Raw genomic sequence first — 24,424 nt, 5'->3', positions numbered from 1 at the left:
GCTCACCTACACTGCGTGTGTCTTGACTATTGTGCTGCTCCCAGAAGGGAATGCAGGTCTGCACGAAGTGCGAGGTCCATGTCAGTCCCACAGAGCACAGCAGGGTAGCAGACTATTCTTGCAGTGTGCTGGCTGCCTCCATGAACTCTAACGAGCTCTAACTGTTGTACCTTCCACCAGCTGTTCCAGTTACCCAGCACCATTACCAAGCAGATGATGGGAAGGGGCAGGGAGTGATGCAGGAATGGGTGTTCACATGTCTGGTGTTCTAAGAAGGGATTCCATCGTGTTGTCCTCCCCCCAGCTGTGCTCCCGCTGACATTCAGGAGCAATGCACCCAGATAAACGTCACCAGGCGAAGCCTCAAGACTTATTGTCACATTTGTTAAAAATACAGATTTTTCTTTATTCATTGTGAATAGATTAAAAATACAGCACAGAGCAGCACCATTCCAAAAGCCCGGCAACGCACTTTATATTCCAAACAACGTTGCAGAATAAACTGTGCATATTTCTGTAAACCATTTTCAAACTGCTGTCAGCCCTCCTCCCTGTACAGGTAACTAACTGAAGGTAATCTACAGCATTAAGAAGTATTGGCAAACAAATTACTGATCACGGTATTCTTTCACTGACAGATCTATGGAGAACTGTCAGCAATTTATGTCAGAATGTAGCAAATTAATCTACATCAAAAAGTGTCAGTAATTATACTCTAGTCCTTTACTTACACATATGGGAGGGTCACATTCAGTCTCCTCTCCTCCTACATGGCTGGTGGGGTTGTTGTTGCACGTATGCTTCCTTCTCAAGGCAAACCTCAAACTCTTGGCACCAACACCTTACAGGGAAAACAAAACCTTTTATCTCCATTCATTAGAATGCCTACACTGTAAGTTTTGCACAAAACACTCACTGTTCAACCACTTCAGAGGTGAATGGTATATTTGCCTTTCATCAATATGGAGAGCAAAAAGGTCACATCCAAGAGACTTTAGGCACTCAAAGCACAACTTGGATGGGCACTTAAAGCATCCACTGACGATGGCAGTTATTATTAGCATCAAGCTTCAAAACTGTTTTACAACAATTTAAGATACACTTGCCAAAAAGAGTAAACGGGGAGCACAACTTTGGGGCCCAGTGACAGGCAGACTCATAAAGGAAGAATGAGTTTCTCTTTCCTGAACAGTTCCTACATTTTACAAGAAATAATCCTTGTATATTCATGCAAGGAGCTCCACTGAAATCAGCTGCATCAACACGCAGCCTGTTCAGCTCTACTCAGAAAAGCTCAACAGCTTTGCTAAAGTGAGGCTGGCTTTGCACTGCAGACACTCAGCACTTCCTAAGGGCTGTCCCTGCTCCATCCCAGTCAATGTCCTGAGGAGACTGCAGGACCAACAAGACATAAAGCTTTGGTGTTAATCTCCTGCAGAATGAGGATGAAGAAACACAAGAGCTGCAATGCTCTCTGGACAGCACTGCAGTTTTTAGAATAAAATACTGGATCTGGGAAAGGAAAAAATCTCCATGCCGTGATAACACAACCACCACCATGTACGGCTTAAGACTATGCAGACAAGATACAGGAATTCAAGTGTTTGGGGATTATAATGTTTCCTCCTTATAATCAGCAATTTTCTGTAACTGACACTTAAAACCATTAAACCATTCTCAGTCTCTTCTGAAGAACCTTTTAGAAAGCTCAATTGTAAACTACAGGAGATGATGCTAAAGTCAGATGTAAACTCCCTGGTGCTAATACCAGGAAAATACATGAAAATAAGCTCTGTACCGTATGGTAGTATTTAATAAATTACCCAACATAAATTGGAAATTTACATATATATTTGCATGTATCCTTCATCCGTCAGCTCAAATCTATCAAAGCATCATGTGAAGTTACTATGTGAACCATAAGAGAGCAGATGAAACACACAAAGCCATTTAAACCAGATAAATTATTTTCTATACATAGCCATAGGTAAATCAGCATCGCCTAAGTTTTACAAATATCCCTCTGGAAATGCTGGAGAGTGTATTCTCATTTTCAGCAAGATGTTCTTGCTTTGCTAAGAACTGAGATGTCTCTGTAAAATTAACTCTGTATTACCCATACAGTACAGACTGGAAATCACTGGGCAAATACTACTACATGAGATCAGCAGAATCCTACACAATGAGGTGGTTATATTGTACAAAGTGTGAAAATGAGAGCAGTAGCTGGATGCCTCACCTCCTTAGGATCACTGGTGTTCTTCTGATAGTAAAATATGCAATGGTGGCAATAACATTCCGCTCTGAATAACCTCACTGTCATTCTGAACCTTTTTTCTTCCCCCTCTCCAAACTCTAAGGATTCTACCTAGAATTAATCTGAAAATAAACCAGTGCCCACTGAAAGAATGGGACTGGTTATTAAGAGGAGCTGCATGCTTCACATGCTTATATTGCACATTTACATTCACATGCACGTTTGGCGAGATACGCCAACAGAAGAAATGCTGTGAATGTAGGGAAGTTTATTACAACTGTATGTGGGGGGAGAAGAAAAATGTAAACACACTGATCAGCTTCTGCATGTAAAGCAGAACATGTGAAACCCAAGCAGTCTTTGGGCTCATCCAAAAAAAGTAAAAAATAAACATAAAAGAAAATCAGCCTCATCTGTTCTAACAGTTAAAATAGGTATCTATATAAAAGGTCAAGAGTGTCTGTACTACAGCTCGAAAACACTTGACAGAAACACGCTATAGTAACCTACATCCTAGCTGCAGTTGTATTTTCACCTTCAAAAGAAGTTAGAAAACTGAAGTACAAAAAACCGCTAACGCCACAAAAATATATCTTTTTAGCTGCAAACATAGTAAGTCTTTAAAAAAAGTTTATATACAAGAACTGCTTAATTGCAATGTCATTCTTCCATCATCGCCCAGGCCTCTTCTGCTTTCTGGTAGTACTGATTTGCCAGTCTGCCCTTCATTGCTTCCATTGCTGCTTCTGCTGCTTCTGTGTAGAGATCACCTAAGGCAGGAAACAGTATCAGTCACACTGACAAGGTAAAGGCATCTCTGTTTATCATAAAGGACAAAAAGAGAAGCTGGGTTCAAAATACAGGGCCAGATCTATGGGTGCAACTGGGTATTTCACTACCATTAGCAGAGTTACAGCAGCTGGGAATCTGGCTTTCACTCTTCAGTTCACGTCTGGCTGCTGATGGCTCTTCAATGTATTTACAATGACCATAAAAAGGAGTAGCCCACGGGAGCCTCCAACAAGTCTGTATAGACTTATATGCCTGACATACAGATTACATAATAACTAATACAGTGCAGCATAGCGCCTGGAAATTATGGGTGTAACTTAAAATACAAACAGCAACCTGCAGTTCAGTGGCCCCACAGGGAGTGAAGGAGGCTAGCTTCTTGGTGTGCCACAAGACAGGAGCAGGCACCACCCGCTATCCCTGTCAGCAGGGAAATTTCCTCTTCCCTCCCCCCCAGGATTTTCAGCCTTACATCACTCACTATCGTTACAACTTAAGATTACTGAGCCTCTGAATGCCTTATAGCAGCTGAACAATGTATATATAAAAAAACATGGACTCACCTGATCTCTGTGGGTCCTTGTCCAGATGGAACCCTCCTAACATTAGCATCTCTGCTTCCCTGGCCAGGAGCAGATACCGGGGCTCATCCTGAGTGCCATCATATTCACCTCCCTCATCATAGTCAGTCATGTTCAGGGCAGCGTTGTACCAGTACAGAGCCTCCTTCCAGTCCTGTGCTCTGATGTTAAAAAACATTGAGAAGGTTGTTACCTTAGAAAACAAATATTCCTTGCACTGTAGATTCAGAATTCAATTTTGCACTAGACTTTCAGAGCCTTGATGGTCTTCAAAAAAAACAAACGTTTTCACAGATACTCACTAACTCTGCATTGTAGCACCAGGTGACTATACCAGCTGGTATAGTCTGAGGCTGGGGTCACTTTATGGAGAAGTTATCAGGTTATCTCGATGAGCTTCTCAGTGAGCTTTCATTACCAGTTATACATTTTTGGTCTTATGGCTTAATAGCTCTTCATGTGAACAGAAGATGTGCAGCAATTATAATACACAAATACACTAACTAGAAGTTAGATTACTCAGTCATGCACAGTACCTGTCTGAACCTAGATTGACACCTGTATCGTACGCTCTTGCTACCAGAATCATGGAAGGTCGGTCTCCAGCTTCTGCTGCTCTCAGCAAGTAATCAAATCCTTTCTTTCTGTTCTCCTTTGTGTCCTAGTAAAATAAAGAAAACCTCTAAGATGAATGTTTTTAAGTAAAACCACCCCTTCCTTTCTCTAACACTAAACGCCTGTTCTGCGGGTTACCAATGGCTGCAAGTGTTGAACATGTCTGAAAAACAGGCTCCAAATTGCTGAGGAGATGAATAATAAAATTACTTCAAAAAAACTTCCTAAAGATACACAGCGATTTCTGGTGATATCATCAACAGGCAGTGGGTTTGGTGCTTTGTCCAAGTCCTTAACTACAAAGTCATGAATTTTCTCTGAAGAGACTACAGAACATCATCACTATGTCTTCATTTCCTCCTATTATTTTTCCAAGTGAACACAACTTTGGGTTTTGAAATTTCCTTTTCTTTTCCTTGCTTACCTCTAAGGTGACCTCAGAAAGAATGTGATGTGGCAGCTGAGAGCACATGAGTCCTAACCCAACAATGGCTTCCAGCTCCCCACAGTCTGCAGCATGCTCCAGGTGGAACAGAGCTGACTCACGATCCCACTCCTTGTCCTTCTCACAGAAACGCCCAGCCTCATGGTAACGAACCATGGCCAGATGAACCTAGAGCACGGTAACACAGGAAAGATACACAAGTATAAGTACAGAACTGATTCTTCAGAAGCCATGTGCCCATACTTCACTGAGGCACTTCTGAGGTGAGTCACTGAGTCACCTCACTGAGGTGACTGTTTAAAGTTGTGTACGTTCCTGCAGAATCAACAGCAGAATCCTTCCCAAAGGAGCCCAACTATTGCAAGTCCAAAGGCAGATGGCATACACGGGTTCCTGAACTTAAACATCCCTTATGAGGTATGATTAGGTGACAGAAAGCATTACACTCTTGCCACTTATTTTCACCTGCACAATTAACTCACGCAGAGAGGCGCCCATACATAAATAAAAATACAAGATCACTTTTTCCACATGGAAAGAACAGAATTACCAAATCCATCCTACCTTCCCAAGGATCGACTTTCCAATTTTCTTCTCAAGTTCTAGTGCATTGAGCCTCTGAATTTCTTGAGCAACACAAGATGGTCTGTGGATGTGGACTCTAGAAGAATTGTAGAGATTCCACTTCTCCACACTTATCTGAAATATGGAATATAATACCAAATTAAACCTTTTATACTATTCATTTTGATTGCCATTCAGAAAGCAGAGCCTCTATTGATAGCACCACTGATTAGTAACTTATTATTCTAAAAAACTAGTTACAACAGGCTGTATTTTATAAAAACAGGCCTGTTTTCCCCTAGTTCAGTTACGTACAAAGTGGTGCAGTCACTTAAAATACCACAGGCTTTAAAAATCTTACCTAGCCATGTATATGACACAATTTGAAATTGAAGTGCAGAAATGAAATATCAGGTTAGGCAGAAAAAAAATCCACAGAACTATGATTTCTGTTTGAGTTGGAAACCCAGGCAGAATCACTAATTTACACCAGCTATCAGTTACAGAAGTGTCAATTTATGATGGTATTTCTTTAAGTGAAAAATAAAGACAAAAACAAAAAGAAAAGAACACAGAGGGGTAAGTTATTATTAGCAGACATTCTGTAGCTGAAAAGGAAGTAAAACTGATATCTGATTTAGTGGTGTAAAGCTAAATGGTAGATGAGCGGAACAAGGAGAGACAGGCAGAGCGGTAAACTCATTGTCTATGAACATTTCTGCTTTGTTTACCCTTGCAGAGCTTCCCAAACTGTCTTCATCAGATTCATGTCTTCGGTTGTTGTTTGAATGGCCCTATGTTAATGTAAAGATTTGCAACATTTAAATTAAAGCAACCAATGAGTGCAAGTTACTCCTTTATATTTCTCCTATCCTGGAAAACAGGGACAACATTCAAAATAGTTTCCAATTGATTCTATTCACTCAGTGATACTGCAGCGTAAGATAAAAAGGAACGTGCTGAAATGGTAAGGAATACAGCATCACCAAGCTTTAATCCTGTACGTGGATATTCTATGACAAATACCCTGCCACTGCAAAGGTAACAAAAAGAATGCTACCCTTTGAAGCAATATTCTCTATCTACAAATTAATGATCTAGTTAAGATGCTCAGGTCAAAAAGCATTTCTTTGTAAGTTTTTATTTTAAGGGAGTAACCACCTGTCCCATAGGAATTCTACTGTTGCATATTATTAACTGAGAACAATATTAAATACTGTGATACCTCAAGCCAGAACAAGTAATAGAAAGTAGAGAAAGTAAAGTCTGAGAGCAGGCCACATTCACAGATTCAATATGACTTGCTATTCAGGAATGTTCACCAAGTGCAATACACTATGCTTGAAAAAAAAACAAAACAACAGCAAACAAAAACAACAACCCGCAAACCAACAACATACAATCAACTGTGATGTTTGAAATTAAAATCCTTGTTACAAATAAGCGTAAAAGTGTCATGAATATTCCCAAGTTGAGTAAGTAATTTTGCAACATGAGCAAGTTTCTTTCTAGCTGTTTCCTCTGTTTACAAAGTCTAGATCAGGAAGGATGAAAATGAGATTCTTGTATAGAATCACTTCAAGTATGAACAAAAGGCTTAATTCTGCTAAGCCCACAGTCAGGTTCTTACCTTGTCTCTATGATCCAGATCTTCTAGCTCACTTCTCTTCTCACTGGGATATCCACTGTCTCCACCATTTTCAAAGTCCTACAGAAGATGAGAAGAATTAGCACTACACTTTGTAAGGATCTCAGCTTCACACTTCCACAGAGGAAAACTTCTACCTGCTACCTCTGACAGACAGAGCAAGACTTAGTGACTCAGAAGGTACAGTTTGAGTCCATGTTTCCTCTAAGATACATTATAAGTAAATAAATAAAAATCAAGGACGCGTATTCAATCAAGCCATGAGTCCATTTAATGTAGTTTTGAGACTTAGGCAGTTAAAAGATAAAACAATTAATGGACAGCCCTGGTATGACATCCCTGGTGTAGGAAAATTCCTTTCAGAAGCTTACTGCAGTCTCCTCAGCTAAGATTCTCTAATATCCCACAGTATGGATATTTGCAGAGACCTAATCAATGGGGATTCTGTTTAGATGTCATACCACAGCTGCTAGCAAAAGTGCCAGAGGCACACGCAACATGCAGGCAGGGGAACGAACACATACTTTAATTATCTGTTAAAATATGCCACATGTAAATAAATTTCTGAAGAAGAAAAAGATACTATTTCAAAATAAAACATTATTCCTTTATAAGAAACAATAAATTCATGCAGGTAATGTGACCTGCAGCACTGAGAGTGGGCTGAGAGCCTTCACGTGCTCTTACTGAGCAAAGCCTTCTTTTTGAAGAGATATTCATTAAGGAACTGCAATCTCATTTTCCATTGGAAAGACACTCACCCTTTGGTTATCAAGGTGGTCACAGTCTTTGTGAACCAAATTATCTACTTCATTGAACACAGGCCAATCTAGGACAAAAGAAAAAGTGCATCTTATTCTAAGGATAACATGCCTAAGGAGAAAATTCTAGACGTTATCTTACTTCAATTAGTTTTTTCATAAAAACATCCTTAAGAAATGAAAACATCAATTGTCTACACAGAAGTACTTCGACTAAATATAACTTACTGTGTATTTAAAACCAAACAAATAACACAAGTCACTGCCAAATATTTAAGAACCCTCAAGGAGGTTAAGTGTGAAGAGCACTCACGAAGCACATCCATCTTTTGGCTGTGGGGCGTTGCAGAAGAAGGAGAGCAGGGCAGAGAGTCAAATGCCACATCGCTCATGCTTTCATCTCCAGAGTTTTCAGACAGGCGGGACAGCAGGGGAGGCCGACTACCAGACATGGTTCTCACTCGGCTGCTGCCACACTTCTCCTCTGTGCCACGCAGAATTGTCTGAGCTGATTCCTTGGGAAATTAACAAGAGCATCCCATGAATAATGCTTCACTGTATTCTGAATATGATACAGAAGTCAACATGGCTGCTTCTCCACAGGGTCCCTCCACAGAAGTAGAGGGAAAAGTAAGCATGTACACATAAATCCCTTTGCAAAGTTCCAGATCTCAACAAAATATCAAGTCCTGGCATTATTGCAGCCAGGGAAATTTGGGTTAGGGATGAATTTCATTCAAAATGTAGCCCCAAGTTCCAGTCTTGCAAACATCAACTGAAGCTGAGATCAGTTAAAGGTGAGCAGTGCTAATTAGTTTTGTGACCTAAAAAACCCACCCTACTAACAATTTTAGCATTCAAAGATTTGGCCCTAAATGTTGCATTGCAATGTTCTCTACTAATTAAAGTTAATGCATGAATTCAGAGCCAAACACAGCAAATTTTAAACTGCTCTATTTTAAACTGCGACATCAGTAATTAACATGGTTTTATATGCCACATAAATTATATATTTGAGTTTTATTAACATTTCCCCCCCCCCCCCCATCAGCACTTACCAGCAATTTGTTACTATGGTCCAAGGCATCTTTTTCTTTGGATGAAAGGTCAAACGGTGCAAGGCCCATGCTTTTGCAGATCTTGTTACAAGAATGAGAATGAAAGAACAAGGCCATACCTCGAACACCTGTGGCATTGAAAAAAGACGTGTTTACTCAAAGTTTACATGATGGATTACTTATTAAAAGCTTGAAGCTCTAAAGAGTTTTCTAAGAATCCAAAAGACAGAAAAGAAACAAACAAGTAAAAGTAGTCTGCAAAATCTTCAACAACTATATGCACAGAATACAATAAATAAACAAACAAAACTGGAGAGAAAACAACATCTAAACTTGATCCAGCTTACAAGACTTGCTGTGTTTTATGAACAACTTCACGTATTGAGCTTTAGCAACATGCAAGACTTACCTCTCTACATTCATCAATGCCCATTTATGCAATGTGGCAAGGAAATTAAAGGCCATAATTATTGCTTTCACGCTGTAGGAAACTACTCCATTTCATGACTCGTTTGGCCTAAGAGTAGGCCAGCAGACATAAGCCACAATCAGCTCCTGTTTTAAATCTGCCTATGATAGCAACAGCTGTCCTGCACAAGGACTGTTTACAACAGAGGTTCCCCAGCTGTTTCCGAGGCCCACAGAGAAGTGCCTGCTTGCTCAGCCATATAGCTGCTGCTCAGCAGACTGCAAGAGGAAAAAAAATACATATCCACTAGCTCAAGAAACAAGATACTGGTTTTACCTAGGTTGCCATCTCCAAAATCTGTACCACTCTCTGTATGGATTTGAGGGTCTGTGTAAAGATCTCCAACTCCCTGGATATCGACAATGATGAGTTGATGTCCTGAGCGCTCAAATGTGAAGTGGCTGAAGGCCTGCAAAGAACACAGATGTCTGAGAAAACTCACCCGTGAACTACCAAAACCAGCATCACTTCCTGTGATCGCTCAGTAATTGCCAATGAGAACAGATACCTGTACTAGTGAAACAGATCTGGTAGGAACATCATGATGAAAGCAGTAAGAAGATAAAACGATATTAGAGTTTTGTCCCTGCATAAGCCTGGAGTTGCACAGATTACACTTGGGCATAAATTCTGGCTGACTGACTCATGTGAAATCATGCAAGTCAATCAAGCAGTGTTTTGCCCTGATCTTAACCTGGAGGGCATAACAGAAACAATTATACAGAAGTAGTTCCTCATAAACTGTTTTATTAATTATCGGCACTTGGGCTGCATCAAAATACCCAATATCCTATGCAGTGGCTAAATACATTCAGCATTATTTGTTGGGGAAGAAGTAATTGCTTCCCAGGGTCCAAATGTGGATGAAAATTTCAGACATCTGCTGAATGCAAAGAAGTGTCTGTTGCCTCTCTCACACTGCTCCTTCAGCCTGGCCTGACTCAGAGACAAGCTAACAGGGGTAGGGGTGAAGAGCACCTTGAGAACACGCTGTATTCCTCCTTCGAGTACAGGAAATTCTGTTTCCCATACAGCCTTCTCCTTCAGAGCTGCTATGCAGAGGGAATAACCAGCAGCCAGCAGAGCCAGTGCAGAATCACCTCTGCATAAACACTCTGGCAGTGCTGGTGGATCTCCAAGCTCTGCAGCTCTCAGACAATGCTTCTGCCACCAGGAAAAACCCCACCACATTATGCAAAAGGAAAACATGAACCAGCGCCTCCAGGAATTCTTCTTCCCCTACTATGCCCACTGGGAGGCCCTCCAGAACAGCTGATCTGGCTCTGCATTCACATATCAGACAGTGAAATGTACATTGTATGCTTTAAATGCTGTGTTCCAAGAATGAGGCATAAAAAGCCCTTTGGCAGAAAGCTGAGCCATTCGGATCTTCTGGGAAGGCCTCCAAAAAAGCACTGCCAGGCCTGGGGGAGGTGACTGGTAGTGATAAACAAACACTTTCACTGCAGCAAATCACACAGAACACTTTGTTCCCAAACTGTGAAAACACAGCACAGAACATAAACTCCTGCTTACCTTGAGCATCACATAAATACCTTAAAAACAGGGAAAACTGAAAAACGCGTAACTCTCAACTCCCCATAAAACACTTATTTGATGTGCTGATCACTTTGCATTCTTTGCAAAGTATTTTAAAAACTCTGTGAACAACAAGAACTCCAATCACTTGAAATCCATAGCTGTGTTTTTATAAGCAGTCTGAGATTCACCACTCAGACACTGCAGCTGATAAAAATATGTTCTTAAGCACAAATGCAGACAATGCTTATTTGGATGAATTAGATACCTTCCACCTCCTTTTGTGTATTACTCTGAGGCAACAGCAGACTACTTATTACAAATTTAAGCCTGCCTTAATTCAATGGGACTTTAATAATAATTACAGGCATCAAATTTCTTAGAGGCAAAAGGCTTGTGGTTCCCAAAAGAGCATTTAACCACGTTCAACTCCACTAAAAATCAACAGACAGTGAAAAGCAAAAAAGAACTGCTCAGCTCTGAGAAAGCAGGCCCCAAGTAAGGGGAGGACACACTGCAGAAAGAGAAATTCATTTGGCATTGTAGTGTAACGCCTGCAGTTTCCTTTCTTGGCAGTAACACTTCTGAACAGAGCCAACAAACTGCTCCCAACAGGCTCTGTGGAAAGCATTACACAAAGCCTCACTTGCGGAGTAAGACGAATGTTGTCATCTCGCACAAATCCAGAATTTGAGTTGTATTTGATGTATTTGCCCTCGATGTAATGTTCCAGATGAAAGAGAGGCTTTCCGGGTCTGTTCTTCATTTCAATTATACAGGTCTGTACTATATCCACCTACAAAGGGAAGGAAAATAAACAGTGACTAACAGAATGCTTTCTTCAGATCAATGTGCGTGCGAATGCTCCAGCTGTGAACACTCTGCCAGAAAAAGAAGCCAAATAACTGCCAAGATCTGTCTGTTTAACAGAGGGATGGAAGATAAGTCATGTGCTTCTTTGGCTATTGGGGGAATTTCATAAATTAAAAGCAGTCACTTCAAAACCATTCGTTTCTGTAAAAAAATCCTACTGAAAAATTCTTAGCAAATGTTGGCTATTTTATTTCCTTGGAGACTTTAGGAGTGTGCTGCAAAGAGTCTGCAAGATACACAGTAACTGCTGCACAACTTGTAGAAGTGCTTCTTCCAAGAAGGACTGAAGACTTTATGCCATTCGGATATTTCTGTATGTATCTGCCCCACCTCATCCCTCTGCACCAGACACATTCCTAAAGGAGAAACCAGCAGAACTCTCACTGCGATCATTGAAGCCATGGTTACAGTCAGGCATTCGCTGCCAGCAGCAGATTAAAGCAGTTTATGCACATTGATGCATAGCAGAGACAGCCAACAAACAGCAGCTACTGCCTGGGAATGCAGGATAGTCACAGACCTTCATCCTTGCATTGTAATTCTTGCCTCTTAAAAAGCAGATTGCTGCTGGAGGTGCTTTTGTCCAGGAACAAAAGACCAGCTTTGAATCTTATGTGTTTGTGCACATCCCTTGCAAAGAGGACAAAAGCTGCTCTCAACATCCTGAGCCTGGTTTGATCCATCTACCTGGCAGCTGCACTCAACTTAATGCTTTGCCCTTTACATACTGTTGGGACACCTAAAGGAGAAACAGTCACAGCATCTAAATGATTTGGAAAATTTCCTGACCAGTCCTTGGGTCCTGGGAGATTTGTATTTGAACAGCTCCAGGTTACCCCATTTCTTCCTGCTATCAATGCTAGAGAGGTATCCAACTAGGTAGGTGCACAAGACTTAAGCATCGACCTTACTGGAGCACTAACAGTTAAGTGCCTGCTGAAACTGCTGCTGGAAATCAATACTGTGACATCTCTGGTTATCTGAAAAGCAGCTGGATAAACACCAAAAAGAGCAAAGCAAACATCATTTGATTTTGCTGTTCAGTCAACACCTGCGAACAGTCTGACATTCACAAAGTGCCTAATTTTGGACAGTGGAAGGCAAGTTCTGCAATTATTTCATTAAAACACAACCATCATTTAATAAAAGACAGAGCAGGGCAAGAGAGCATTCAGCAATTAAATGTAATAGAATATGAACAACTAATCCCCTTTAAATACAGTTGAAAACTATCTAATAGAAGAGCAGGACTGAATTATTGCATAGCAAGACCCCTGAATGTACCTGTTTGGGTGGTTTGTGCCGGTTGTACTCTTCTCCCCACAGCTTTGCTTCCATCTGAAGTCGGACATCCTCAAAATACACCTCCCTGCCTACACTCTCTATGTACCGCTTGGCAACATAGTTATAGGCAGCTTTCCAGTTCTGAGTGTGTAAGAAGTTGGATAGCTTTTTCCTGAAAAATAAAGCATTTTGGGATTTTAAATAAATCGTTTTAATTTAATATTCCCCATTTCTTTGTCTCCACTAACAAAGTTAGGCCATGAGAACAGGAATACTCAGTCTGGGGTGGATCTTACATCATGTACCAGAGAGATTACCTGAAAGGTAAAGCACAGGCAGGGGAAAAAGGAAGAACTAGCAATCCTTATGAATGGCTGGGAGCCTTCAAAGTGCTTGTTTCACATGTCTGCTGCTATTTATTTCCAGGCTGAACTTACACCTTTCCTGACTTTTCCGTCACCATCCCCTCCCCCCCCATAAATAAATAAATAAATCCACAAAACAGAGTAGGAGGGAGTTATACAGCCAGCAATTATTTATGTAGAAATGAACAAGGAGTGGCTTTTCAAGCAAGAAACGAGAGGAGACAAACCTCTCCTAAGAGAAGAGCAAAGTGCTGCTTTCTCAGCACACAAAGGTGACAACTATTCAATATTCCTCGTACTCCAAGAAGGAAAACTGTAGATGACAGTTTTTGCTCTCATTTTAGCATCTGCTGATGTGCAAATCTCTAATCCACAGTTCCCTGCATTGAAGAAAAAGCCCTCCTGTAGGGTTACACAGTCACTGTGACACCGGGCTTGGAAGGAAGGAGCAAGTGAGCTAAGAATTAGACAGAATTTGAAATCTGTCCAGGTCTCTTAAGAAACAAACTCCACTGTATAAAACAAAACATTTCATGTGCTCTTCTCAAGCCAACACTCACTGAAGTTTATTGAACTAAGCACAGCTAATGCTGTCACTGTAATGAAGAAAGACTTGTATAAATCTACAGAACTCCAGATGGGAATTATCAGTGCACCACTGAGATTTATAGAAGATTTAGGACCAGGGAGATGACACATAAATTACATTTTCTTTGTACAATAGGTTAAGCTGCAAAGATAAATCTGTTTCTGTCACTACTCAAGATATCCCTTAATGTGAAACTTGGTCATGCAGAAATACAAACTAAAAGCAGTGTCAGCAGATTAAGATTTGTTACTTCCTAGGCTTCTTTACTGCTCTTATGTACACGGCACTGAGCCACCAGCATGAATCCATTCCAAAACAATGAAGAACTGAATGACTGAGGGGTTACTATGCCCCCTTTTTCCTCAAGTTGTTTTTGATATTCAGGAGCTTCTCTTCCTAGAAATGAAACCAGACATGAAATGCAGCCTCTTTAGATTCTGCAGCTGGAAAGAAGAGACAAAACCTAAAAGTGCACATGTACGTTTTCCAGGAAAGTCGTAACCAGAACCTGAAAGAACAGGGCACTCTTCTAGCACAGACTCATTTACAGCTGGATGCTGATGCCCATAGACATATTTCCTAATATTCAGAAGGCAACAAAATAGTTCCTCTTGCCTTCCCTCACACTTCACTGTTCTGGAATGAATAACTGCTAACATTCAAGCTCTGTCTTACTCAGGACAAGATGTCTGGTACACATGATCCAAAGGAAACTCTGTGAGGACAGCCTTCTTTACTAAGGAAGGCCATCTGAGTTGACATTGCATGAGCTCAACTATTCTTCCCCTTTTTTCTGTGCCCAAATATGGGCCTGAAGATGGGCTTCAGACTGTGCACACAGCCTCACACCAAATTTAAAGATACTATGGCACATTTAGAACCCAATAAAAATGAAACAAAGCTGCAGCTTCTGTATTTTTATGAGTATTTTGCCTCCAAGAGACAGTGAAAATAGCGTGAATTTACAAACTGATAATTGATAGAATGATTAGACTTGCTAGAGCCAGGCACAACTGCACATTATCCATGCCGCTGTGGTTCCAGTAGAGGCTGTGGGCTGGGTTTCTAAAGCAAGCTCACTGGACACCTACATCGCACTTCCTTGCATCTTCCTTAAGAGAATGATCTGCTTTCTGAATCCCACTCCCCGAGCTGTGGTTGGAGTTGAATAAACAGAAGTAAACCCCTCAGTAACGCCTTTTAGAAATACAAAGCAGGGAGCCAATGGGGAGCTGCATGTCACATAGATGCCACATCTGTGAGAAACTCCAGTCACCACAGAGGAAAATACTGCAATAAAGATAAAGCTAGCAAACACTTACGTTCTGAAACATTCTCGCATTGCTCCACGGCCAAAGGGCTGGGGAAAAGAAATAAACAAACGCATCACTGTCATTTCCACAAAGTTAATTTCTAACCAGTAAGAGACACAACAGTGCCTTCCCACTTATACTCTGGAGTACTTCTCAAATAGGGTCTATAGCATATCTATACCCTCAAGGAAAACTGGAAACCCACCAGCCACTAAAAACAGTAATTTAGGGAAAAGAAGCACAGAGCAAGGTGATTCCAGCTCATCGCTAATTGCAGGATTTAACTGCCAAGTGACAGCAGCTTCTATCCCCACATACTGAAAATAGGTAGGCCTACTGCCAGGCAGAGATGAGGCCAGCAGGAAACTGGAGGGCTGAGATGGGAGAGAGATCTCTTTGCATCTGAGATGGGAAAAGAATCAAATGGCTCTTACAGTGCTGATGGGGAAGGCCTGACTCCACGTTCTACTCTTTTGTGGGAAGAAAAGTGTGCTAGGATACCAAAACATAATGGGTGAGCCAGAACAGAAAAGAAAGGAGAAAAGAAGAATCAAAGCTTTTACGTGAGAAAAAAATCCTGCTGCCGCTAGTCAGTAATAACAATGAAACGATAAATTTGAGTGCTAATAAACATGAGGGGCAGCATGATCTTACTTGTGAAGCCATCTTGATGAGAACTTCATCTTCAACCCAGTCCCCAGTAACTGCATTGTACCTGCAAAAACAGAAGTTGTGCTTAAAAATAATGCAGAACAAACCAAAATCCTCCCACCTTCACTACCTATACTTCCTCGTCTCTAATTAATTGCTTCAAAGTCCTGCTGCCACTCGGTACAACTTCCAGCCTTCCCACCACACTCCTGCCCTCCTTACGCGGTTCGTCCTCCAGGTGAGAAAGAAAAAAATATCACTCTTCAAATGGACAGCAAATACTATGGACGGTAAACAGACCGCTACCAAAGCTTGAGTACTGTAACAATGCATAACAGGCCTCATCTGCTTTGGTAGTAAATCTCCTCTGTGATGCCTAGGCAGCTCACTGGGGGCATGAAGAGCTCTACCAACCTCTACAGGCTACGGCTGTGACAAGCAGAGGGGCACAACACTGCATCACAAGGGGAGCAAGTCTCTGCACAACCCCACAGTAATACGAGCCACGACTCCAGTTCCTCCTCACCCCCATAACTCCCAATACAGTAAAACCCAATGCAGTCTGTGGGGAAGGAGAGTGCAGAGTGACAGTGTCATGTGATAGGAAGGGAGGCCTCCCCAAACACTGATGCTTAGGGGTAATTAACTGATCTCAAACTCTTACCCATTCCCCCTAGAAACCTGTGTCAGTAGGGTAAATGTTTTGGCAAGGCCAAAAGCACTGAGAATAGCTCTCAGGCCAGACTGGGTTTCAGCACGTACACCACGCTGAGCTATTCTGGGCTTTGTAAGGATGTAAATTCCAGCCACATGCAGCAATACTGCATGGATAAGCAACAATGAAACTGTTATTTTGGGAAAGGCACAGAGTGTAGTCCTTTTCCTAAGCTATTTAAATACTTGCAATATAAATATAAAACACTATGCAAAAACTCTGCTTCTTTTTTGGAATTTATTTCCTTATTAGATTAAGTTTTCATAATTAATAAGGTAATCAGAAAATTCTTGTTTCCTATCTGTATAGTGAAACTGCTTAGGTGGTAGAGGGAAAAGAACAAGACAGTGGTTTGCTGAAAGGTTTCATTTTCTGACTGTATGCAGTATTTATGTACTTCTGGGAGGTTTGGTATAGACGCACTCATTTTGGACATGCACTCTATTACCACACAAACACAGGCCTTGCATAAGACATCAGATTCTGTATCATTTCAGCATTAAGAGCAAAAAGCCCCCAGACCTGTAGCGAGTGGCGTGTTCTGTCTCGATGTCCTCAAGATGAAATTCTGCCCAAGGATCAGGCATGTGCTTAGCTTTTTCAATGGCATGTTTCCAGGTTTCCTGAAGGAGATGCAAACCAGTAAATTATTTAGAGTCAGCAGCAGCCCATGAAAAGGGTATTTTCTAGAGCACACTAGGATCTCAGTGTTACAAGGAGGTACAGCTGCACACATCCCCAAAGCACTGGTGACAGCAGGAGCAGGACATGGCAGACTTCCTCCATCATTTTATTTCCTTTTCTCTGTATTTGGTACAGAAGATTACCCTGATATTTTATAGTTTCAACTATAATATAGTAGGTCAGAAATATAACGCATCAGGTTTCATTTCAATTCCTACCATCAGAAAGTTACTGAGAACAGAATCTGGTATAGGACACACCAAATATAATTTGTAACAACTGTAACTGGCAAACATCCCTAGGATACAATACAAACAGCAATGTCACACCTAAAGGACATGAATTCCCTTCTATTGTTCTATCTTTCTGTAACTAACAGAATTTGCTGGCAGTATAAGCATGAAAAGAGCATTAGCAATAGAGCAATATGAAGGAGGAAAAACACTTTGATAATCACCAAAGCTTGCAAACTGTACTCAGCGTTAGAAAGTGGAAATTAGCACACTGTATAAAATAGATTATTGTAACAATCCCAGACTAGTAACTATTTCAGTCCCCAACAAGTCAGCTGCAAAAGCTCAAAGGAGTTTGCTGGAGTTTAACATCTTCCTCTGCAAACTCTATCAGGTGCATTTCTCTCAACACTTTTATCACTCTTTTTATATTGTAATACTACAAGAGAATTGGAGCCACGATCCTGTGATGCCTTCTATGAGGTGAGCAGGAGAAAGGACTGCGCTGCTCCCTCAGTCAAACAGCAGCTCTGTGAGTGAGGAAATACCAGCCTCAAAGACTCTGCTACTGCCTCTGAGACCAACTGAAATATGCAGAAACAGCAACAATTACAATTTTAGCAGTTTTATTTTTCCACTTGGTATTGAAATCTCAGCCTAAACATTAAACGATGCAGTACAAAATTAGTTCAGCAATGACATCAAGAAGTTTTCGAAGAAGCCAAGTTTTTAAATGGCCGCATTTATTCATATTCTGGCAGCAAATCAGCACACTCTGACAATTTAAACATGTCCTTTTCCACCAAGAAAACCATGAAATGAACACAAAACTACAGTAAATAAAGTAAGGTTAAAAGATACAATGTGAAAAAAAAATTTCTCATTCTCTTTCTGCATGTTTTGTAACAAAAATGCTGTTGCCTCAGATCATGTGATGATACACATTTCACACAGGTCTGGGCACACTTAACTGTATATGCAAAGAATAGGCAGGGACTGAAGCAAGGAGAATTAGGGGGTCCTTTACCTACACCAAACCATTTTCAAGTAGGGGGCCTCTCTGAAAGGTGACATGCCAATGATACATAGAAATGATTTATATAAATGAGTTTTGCACTTGATCTTGTAGGGTGCTCTGCATACAGCTCTGTTCTAACCTTCAGATGAACAGAAAGTTGGACATGGTGTAAATGTACTCAGTGCTATTTTCCTCCAGCATATGGCTGCCACACAGACCAAGCAGACTTCTTGCCCACGGTAGGAAATGCAGAGGCATGCTTTAAAGGAAGTGCTATTTCAGGGTGGAGAACAGCAGGTGAGTATTGTTTCCCTGAACAGCTGCCCTGATCACATATGGGCTGAGGTAAGCAGTTCTTTCAGGAAAAAAAATAAATCATGAACAAAAACAGCCACAGAAGGGGAAAAAAGGATTATATATCTATTAGATATGGTGTTCGTGTTGTTTGAACCTACCCGACTACGGTCAACCACAGAGCCGTGCTTAGAGCGATGCTGTGTGTCATTCTATAGGACGCATGAGAGACATAAAAGTAGGAAAACACAGGTGGTTAAGTCAACTGATTGACAAATAGTCTCCTCTCTGTTAATTAAAGAAGTTTTTTCCACTTAAAAGCCACTCTTAGACTGAATCCCTCATTTCAGTTCATTCTTAGAACATCTGTCAACAAACCTGTTCAAGTTGGTATTTTTTTCATTGGCAAATGGGAGTTAAAAGGGTCTTGCTCAGTGACTACCAAATTAATCACTGTTGAGCGCTGTCTAAAGGCACAGCACTGGCAGTAACTCTTCCATCTCTGCAGTTCTTTAGCATGTCCTATGCTGCCAGCAGCTCTAAGGTCTGCAGGCAGACTAAGGTGGTGGTGGGTTAAGGTGCTGTCAAGCCCTGGCTGGCTGCTTCACTCTGTGTCAGAAACCACCATTTCTGTGGCTTCAGCAATGTCTGGAGAGCTGCCTGCTCCACTTCTGATCACATTTTATCTGTGCTAGGAGCCAAGATCCCAAAGCAGGCCTTGCAAAGCCCAAAGCACAGCACACATTCTGCTGTCCCTATTGCAGGACATAAGCTTACAACAGAAGCAGCATGATAGCTTAGGAAAGAGGAAATTATTGCAGTTTAAGTCCTTATCAGTTTCATCTCTGGCCGCATGACTCAGAACTCCCACACGTATGCAAACCCAGGGACAGGTTTTTACTACCAAAATAATGACAGACCAAGCTCCCCACAAGTCTTGTCTAGCACAGCACACATTAAGATCTGTCCCCTTGTCTATACTAAGCTTTTTACTCCTCATATTCTTTAGAAAACGTACATTTTAACACTTCTACTAACTAGCTTTGGCAAAAATCTTACTGCAAACAAAGTGGTTTCACTTTTGAAGGATTATTTATTAGCTAACTTACATAAAACCTCTGGTATCTCTGCAGAAATAAAGCATGCATTAGGCATAAGTGAGATGTCAGAGTATCTATTAAATAAACAACGTTCATATTTTAATAATGGATGCGTTAATAAAACTCTAAGCCTCAGTCTAAAGAAAATCTGAGGGCCACTCCAGCTGAGCAGAAGCAGCACACGCTATGGGTACCCAACCATGCAGCGCTTATCACTTCTGGTTTTGAGGCTTTGTTTCCTGGGGATTCCCCTCCTGTCCTAAGAGGGACAGTCTGCAATTCAATGGCAGTGTCAGAACACTGGCTTCATGGAATTAACTGCAGGTCTGGAGACAACAGACTTATTTATTTCACTGAAAAGCATTAGTTAAAAGAAACAGAGCAGTTACAGAATATTTCTCTCATGCCAACTATGCAAAACCCAAACCTTACTGAAGGCTGCAGCCAGTACTTACCTTGTAGTTAAAGGAGTTCCTAGGAGAAGAGCTGGAGCTGTACTGCTCGGTTTTGGCTAAGCTGCTATAATAATTGTCAACTTTACTACTGGCAGACTTGTTAGAAATTGGATCATCAGTTATTGGGCAGATATAATAGTTGTCTTCATCATCACTGTCTGCATCCAGATAATTTCCAGAGGTCACGTCAGTCAATCTAGCATTATCAATCCCTTCCAGACGGAAGATCAGGTCCTCGTCGGCCATGTCTGTGGGAGGGCACTTTAATTCCTGCACTGAGAGAAGCAGCTGCTGTTCCAACACACCATGCAGGCAGAGGGGAGAAGCTGGGTGGGAGAGAGAAGGGAAAAGAAATAAAAATGGAATGAGCCATTATTCAAAGAACAAACCCTACATGGAACTGCTCACTGGCCAATAAATAAGTATGATCTGCATTCAGCTGTATAGAAGCAAGCCCTGAGTACCTCCGTGAGGTTTCCAGCTCCTCAGTGCTAGATCTGGGTTTGCAGAAGGCAAAGGCTTCCCCGTGCATTTCCTTTTATTTGAAAGGTAAGCAGCTGGATTTATCTGTACATGATGATCAGTAGCAATTGGCGTATGGCAAAAAATGTAACACATTTGGAAGGCTTACAACATCCTCCCACTGATTTAAATTTGCCATAGCAAAGCAATCACTCTCCCAGTGCTCCCAACACTTCCACAGCTCCCTACATCAGACCCCTCCCCCCACGAGGCTATAGCCCACTCGGGTCAATCCCTTCTAATGATTTGCATTACTTTAACAACGCAGATAACTGCAGTCAGTGGAGCAGAAGATGGTTTGATTTGCATTATTTTAACAACGCAGATAACTGCAGTCAGTGGAGCAGAAGATGGTTTGAAGCACACTTCTAAAAACGCTGTGGGGAGAGTAGAGCCTGTCGCCATTGGAGCTGGGCACAGGGCAGCAGCCAGTGCCATGGTCCCAAAGTTCATCCTCTGCCTTGTGCAGGTCAGGCAGCAGCTAGAATTACAGCTGGGCTATTTCCATCACATGGAGCTTAAATGAAAAAACGCTGTCCTGGATTATTAGTTCTTGTGCTTAACAAAAAGAGACAGCTCAGTAACCTCAGCTTTTTAGTAGCTCCCTGGACTGCAAGGGAACAGAACAGGGAAGGTCTGGTTACCCTGGGGCCAAAGTGAACTAAGCAAAATGGAAATTTAAAAGCTATAAAAATTAAATCATATCTGCAACAACAGCAGAACACACTAAAACATGCTCTACTTTTTCTAAGTCCGGGAGGTGACATTCTTGGTATATTCTGATAAGGCCTTCTGACATATGAAGCAGTGTTAGAGACCACAGGCAGTTCCACAGCAGGACCAGAGGAGCCGCCCTGCAGCACCTTCCCACACAGCCCTTCTAAATTACTGCCGTTGCTCTCAGTGAGAGCACTTGGGATCTACAGCTCCACTGGTGCAACAGGAACATCATGCAAAAAAGGCGAGGTGAATCATAAGTGTGTTTTTTCCTGGAGCCCAGGTTCCACCGCAGCCATCTCAGCACAGCACTGTGCCCAGCAGCTCCTGTCCAGGCGGTGGTGATGATTCAGCAGGACCAAACACAAGCACTGCCCTGCAGCTCACAGCTGCCGGCCGCCACAACCTGCAGGGTACCATTCTGTGGAGGGAGGAGTTTGCCACTTTGCAGACCTGTAACATCTTCCTTCCACCCCACAGCACAGCTTCAGACAGGCAGCCTCCAGCACACAGATGTGGTGGCTGCAGGCCCTGCAGCAGAGCCCCTTCTGTGGAAGGGCCCGTTTCCATCCATCACCTGCAGCACACGCTGCCAAGCAGGCAGCCACGCTCATGTGCTGGTATAGGAAATCTGCTTCCCAGCGAGTACGATGCCCAGGCTCTGCACTGCTTCTCTTCACCCCAGGCTCTAGGTGACCTTCTCAGTACAAGTGCCCTTTTGCCTTCACTCCGGCTCTTTTCCACTCATCCTACCAAGCACATATCCATAGGGATATATTGAGATATTGAGGACAACATGAACAGCCAGACTAATGCCAGCTGCTTCCAAGCACAGGGCAAAGAAGCCTGCACAGAACAATAACCTGCTCTCACTGCTGGAAGGGAAGAGCTGCAGGTTTTCAGGCCTGTCTGCTGTCAATTTGAGGGTGAAAGTAAACCGCACAAAGCAGCACATCTTGATTTGTGCCACACATTGTGCAGCTTGAAGTCCCAGAGCTCTGCAAATGATGGCAACCTGCACTTCCAGCACACGGCACCTGCTCTGTTCTCAGCACCATGCAGATATCAGCCATCCTGCCTGCACCCAGCTAACAGGAGTAACATGTTTTACATGCTGGAAGAAATGGGGCAGGAATAATCAAAGCCCCTGGATTTAGTATTGCCACTAAACTCCGTCCATGTGTAACGTGCCCATCAAAACAGAATTCACTAACCAGACTTAAATCACAGCAGCACTGCTCTAAACTTAACAGGGATTTTGACTGAAAGCCTTGCAAAAAAGCCTGAGCTCCATTTCGAGGCTTACATTCTGCACTGCTGCATTACAGCACAAATCCAAACCACGCAGCAGCTGTTACTGCTGCTGTGCTCCTGTTGCTCAGCCTCTGATGTCCGCAGCAGGAGCTTTCTTCCGGCTAAGCAGCAAAGAAGAGCACACCGACCCACTTTTCCTTTTAAAAATCAGCCTTGTGCTACGTAATTAAAGAAGAAAACGCAAAGTACAAACAGTTATTAAATCTGATCACACTCCTACTAATTTCAGGCCTTTTCCAATGATTGTCTCAATTATTTTTCCCTTTCTCTCACCATTATAACCCAGAGTCACACCACCAGCACCGGGAGGTGAGCTGCAAGGACAGCGCTGGATGTGATCAAACATGGTGCACGTGCAAAACCAGAGGGGAAAATTCACATCAGAGCGCTGCCAAAACACTGCTTGCTCCTGCAGGGCACCTGTTGTGATGAAACAGCTGGTACAGAGGAGTCCCTGAGTGAGACCCCAGCAGCCTATGAACGTGCTTTAACAGCCCAAAGAGACCTGAGGGCTCCTGACAGCAGAAGGGAGCAGGTCGGATCCGTGTCCAGGGCTGTCCCAGCTCTGACACAGTCCTCTGTGCTCCTTCAGCGCAGGGCACAGAAACGGGCTCTTAGAGCTCTGAAATGGAACCTAAGCGACCCCAAAGGCCGCGCTCCGTACGAGGCGTCGCCGCTGTGCGCCATTTCCAACCGCGGACACGGGGCAGCGGAGCTCCGCGGAACAGCCCCAGCGCCGTGAAGGCTGCAGCGCAGCACAGGCTGCATTCCGCAGCGCCCAGCTGCCCCTGGGAAGCCTGCAGCCATTCCCTCCTTCACACCGAGAGAACGGGTTCGGCGAGTCGAGCTGACCGCCCCAAGGAGGCAGCGCTGCGGGGAGCGGCACGGCAACGCCAGCCAAGGCACCCGCAGGGACGGGCAGAAAAGGAGCTCGCCATCGGACTCGCGAACGCCCTTCCGCTGCCACGAACAACTGTTATTTCATTGGGCTCTACGTTCTGGGCTGAACAACACCGAGGAAGTAACTGTGCCGCTCCGGCCCCGCGCCGCGTTCAAGGATTCCGCACGGAATCCGCTGCCGTTCCGAGAGCTCCCGCCCTGACGGCCCTGACGGCCCCGCCGCGACCCCAGCCGGACGCGAAGCACCTACCGGCAGCCGCACAGCCCGACGCCTCACCGCACCGATCCCGGCAGCGCTCGCAGCCGCCCGTGAGAGGAGCGGGGCGGAGCGGGGCAGGGCTGCCCGCGGATCCCGCCCACCGCGCTGGCTGAGCCGCCCCGCGGCGCTGTGAGGGCTGTGGGAAGGAGCTGCGCTCGGGTTGTTTGTATGTGAGCAAAATGAGCCCCGAGCGCGGGTTGGAAGCGGCGGAGGCTGCCCGGCCCGCAGCGTAACAGGGCGCTGCAGTGCGCGGCTGTCCCGTAAGGAACAGCGGCATTTTGTACCGGGGTTCCGATGCGAACACTTCCACACAGCGCTCCCTGCCTGAAGTACGTTCTTATCTCGGCTCTTCCTCGAGGCAGGAGCTGTGAAAATATTGAACCAAACTCCTTTTCTTTGTATGGGTTAG

The 24,424-nt window shown here is 43.1% G+C and overlaps 1 protein-coding gene across 3 annotated transcripts; it reads right to left on the bottom strand.

Moving 5' to 3' along the window:
* Nucleotides 1-375: 375 nt before the first annotated feature.
* On the bottom strand, nucleotides 376-24,128 carry EEF2K (eukaryotic elongation factor 2 kinase). Of its 3 annotated transcripts, XM_072349420.1 has the most exons (20): nucleotides 24,007-24,128; nucleotides 20,304-20,629; nucleotides 18,910-18,960; nucleotides 17,042-17,142; nucleotides 15,808-15,868; nucleotides 15,163-15,200; nucleotides 12,887-13,058; nucleotides 11,376-11,525; nucleotides 9,467-9,599; nucleotides 8,722-8,849; nucleotides 7,977-8,178; nucleotides 7,664-7,731; nucleotides 6,885-6,962; nucleotides 5,986-6,048; nucleotides 5,255-5,389; nucleotides 4,670-4,858; nucleotides 4,167-4,291; nucleotides 3,613-3,791; nucleotides 2,897-3,027; nucleotides 722-841 (listed from the first exon to the last, which is right to left on the bottom strand). In XM_072349420.1, exons 2-19 carry the CDS (start codon nucleotides 20,547-20,549, stop codon nucleotides 2,918-2,920), a joined length of 2,229 nt encoding a protein of 742 aa, XP_072205521.1. In that variant the 5' UTR covers nucleotides 20,550-20,629; nucleotides 24,007-24,128; the 3' UTR covers nucleotides 722-841; nucleotides 2,897-2,917. The 3 variants fall into 3 exon arrangements, with proteins under 3 accessions (XP_072205520.1, XP_072205522.1, XP_072205521.1); XM_072349419.1 differs by having other exon boundaries at nucleotides 376-3,027; XM_072349421.1 differs by lacking the exon at nucleotides 18,910-18,960 and having other exon boundaries at nucleotides 376-3,027.
* Nucleotides 24,129-24,424: the final 296 nt, after the last annotated feature.

Source organism: Excalfactoria chinensis, chromosome 14 (assembly GCF_039878825.1).
Source record: "Excalfactoria chinensis isolate bCotChi1 chromosome 14, bCotChi1.hap2, whole genome shotgun sequence".
Taxonomy (NCBI): Eukaryota; Metazoa; Chordata; class Aves; order Galliformes; family Phasianidae; genus Excalfactoria; species Excalfactoria chinensis.
Note: the sequence above shows the minus strand (reverse complement) of the source record. Positions and strands in the feature narration are given on the sequence as shown.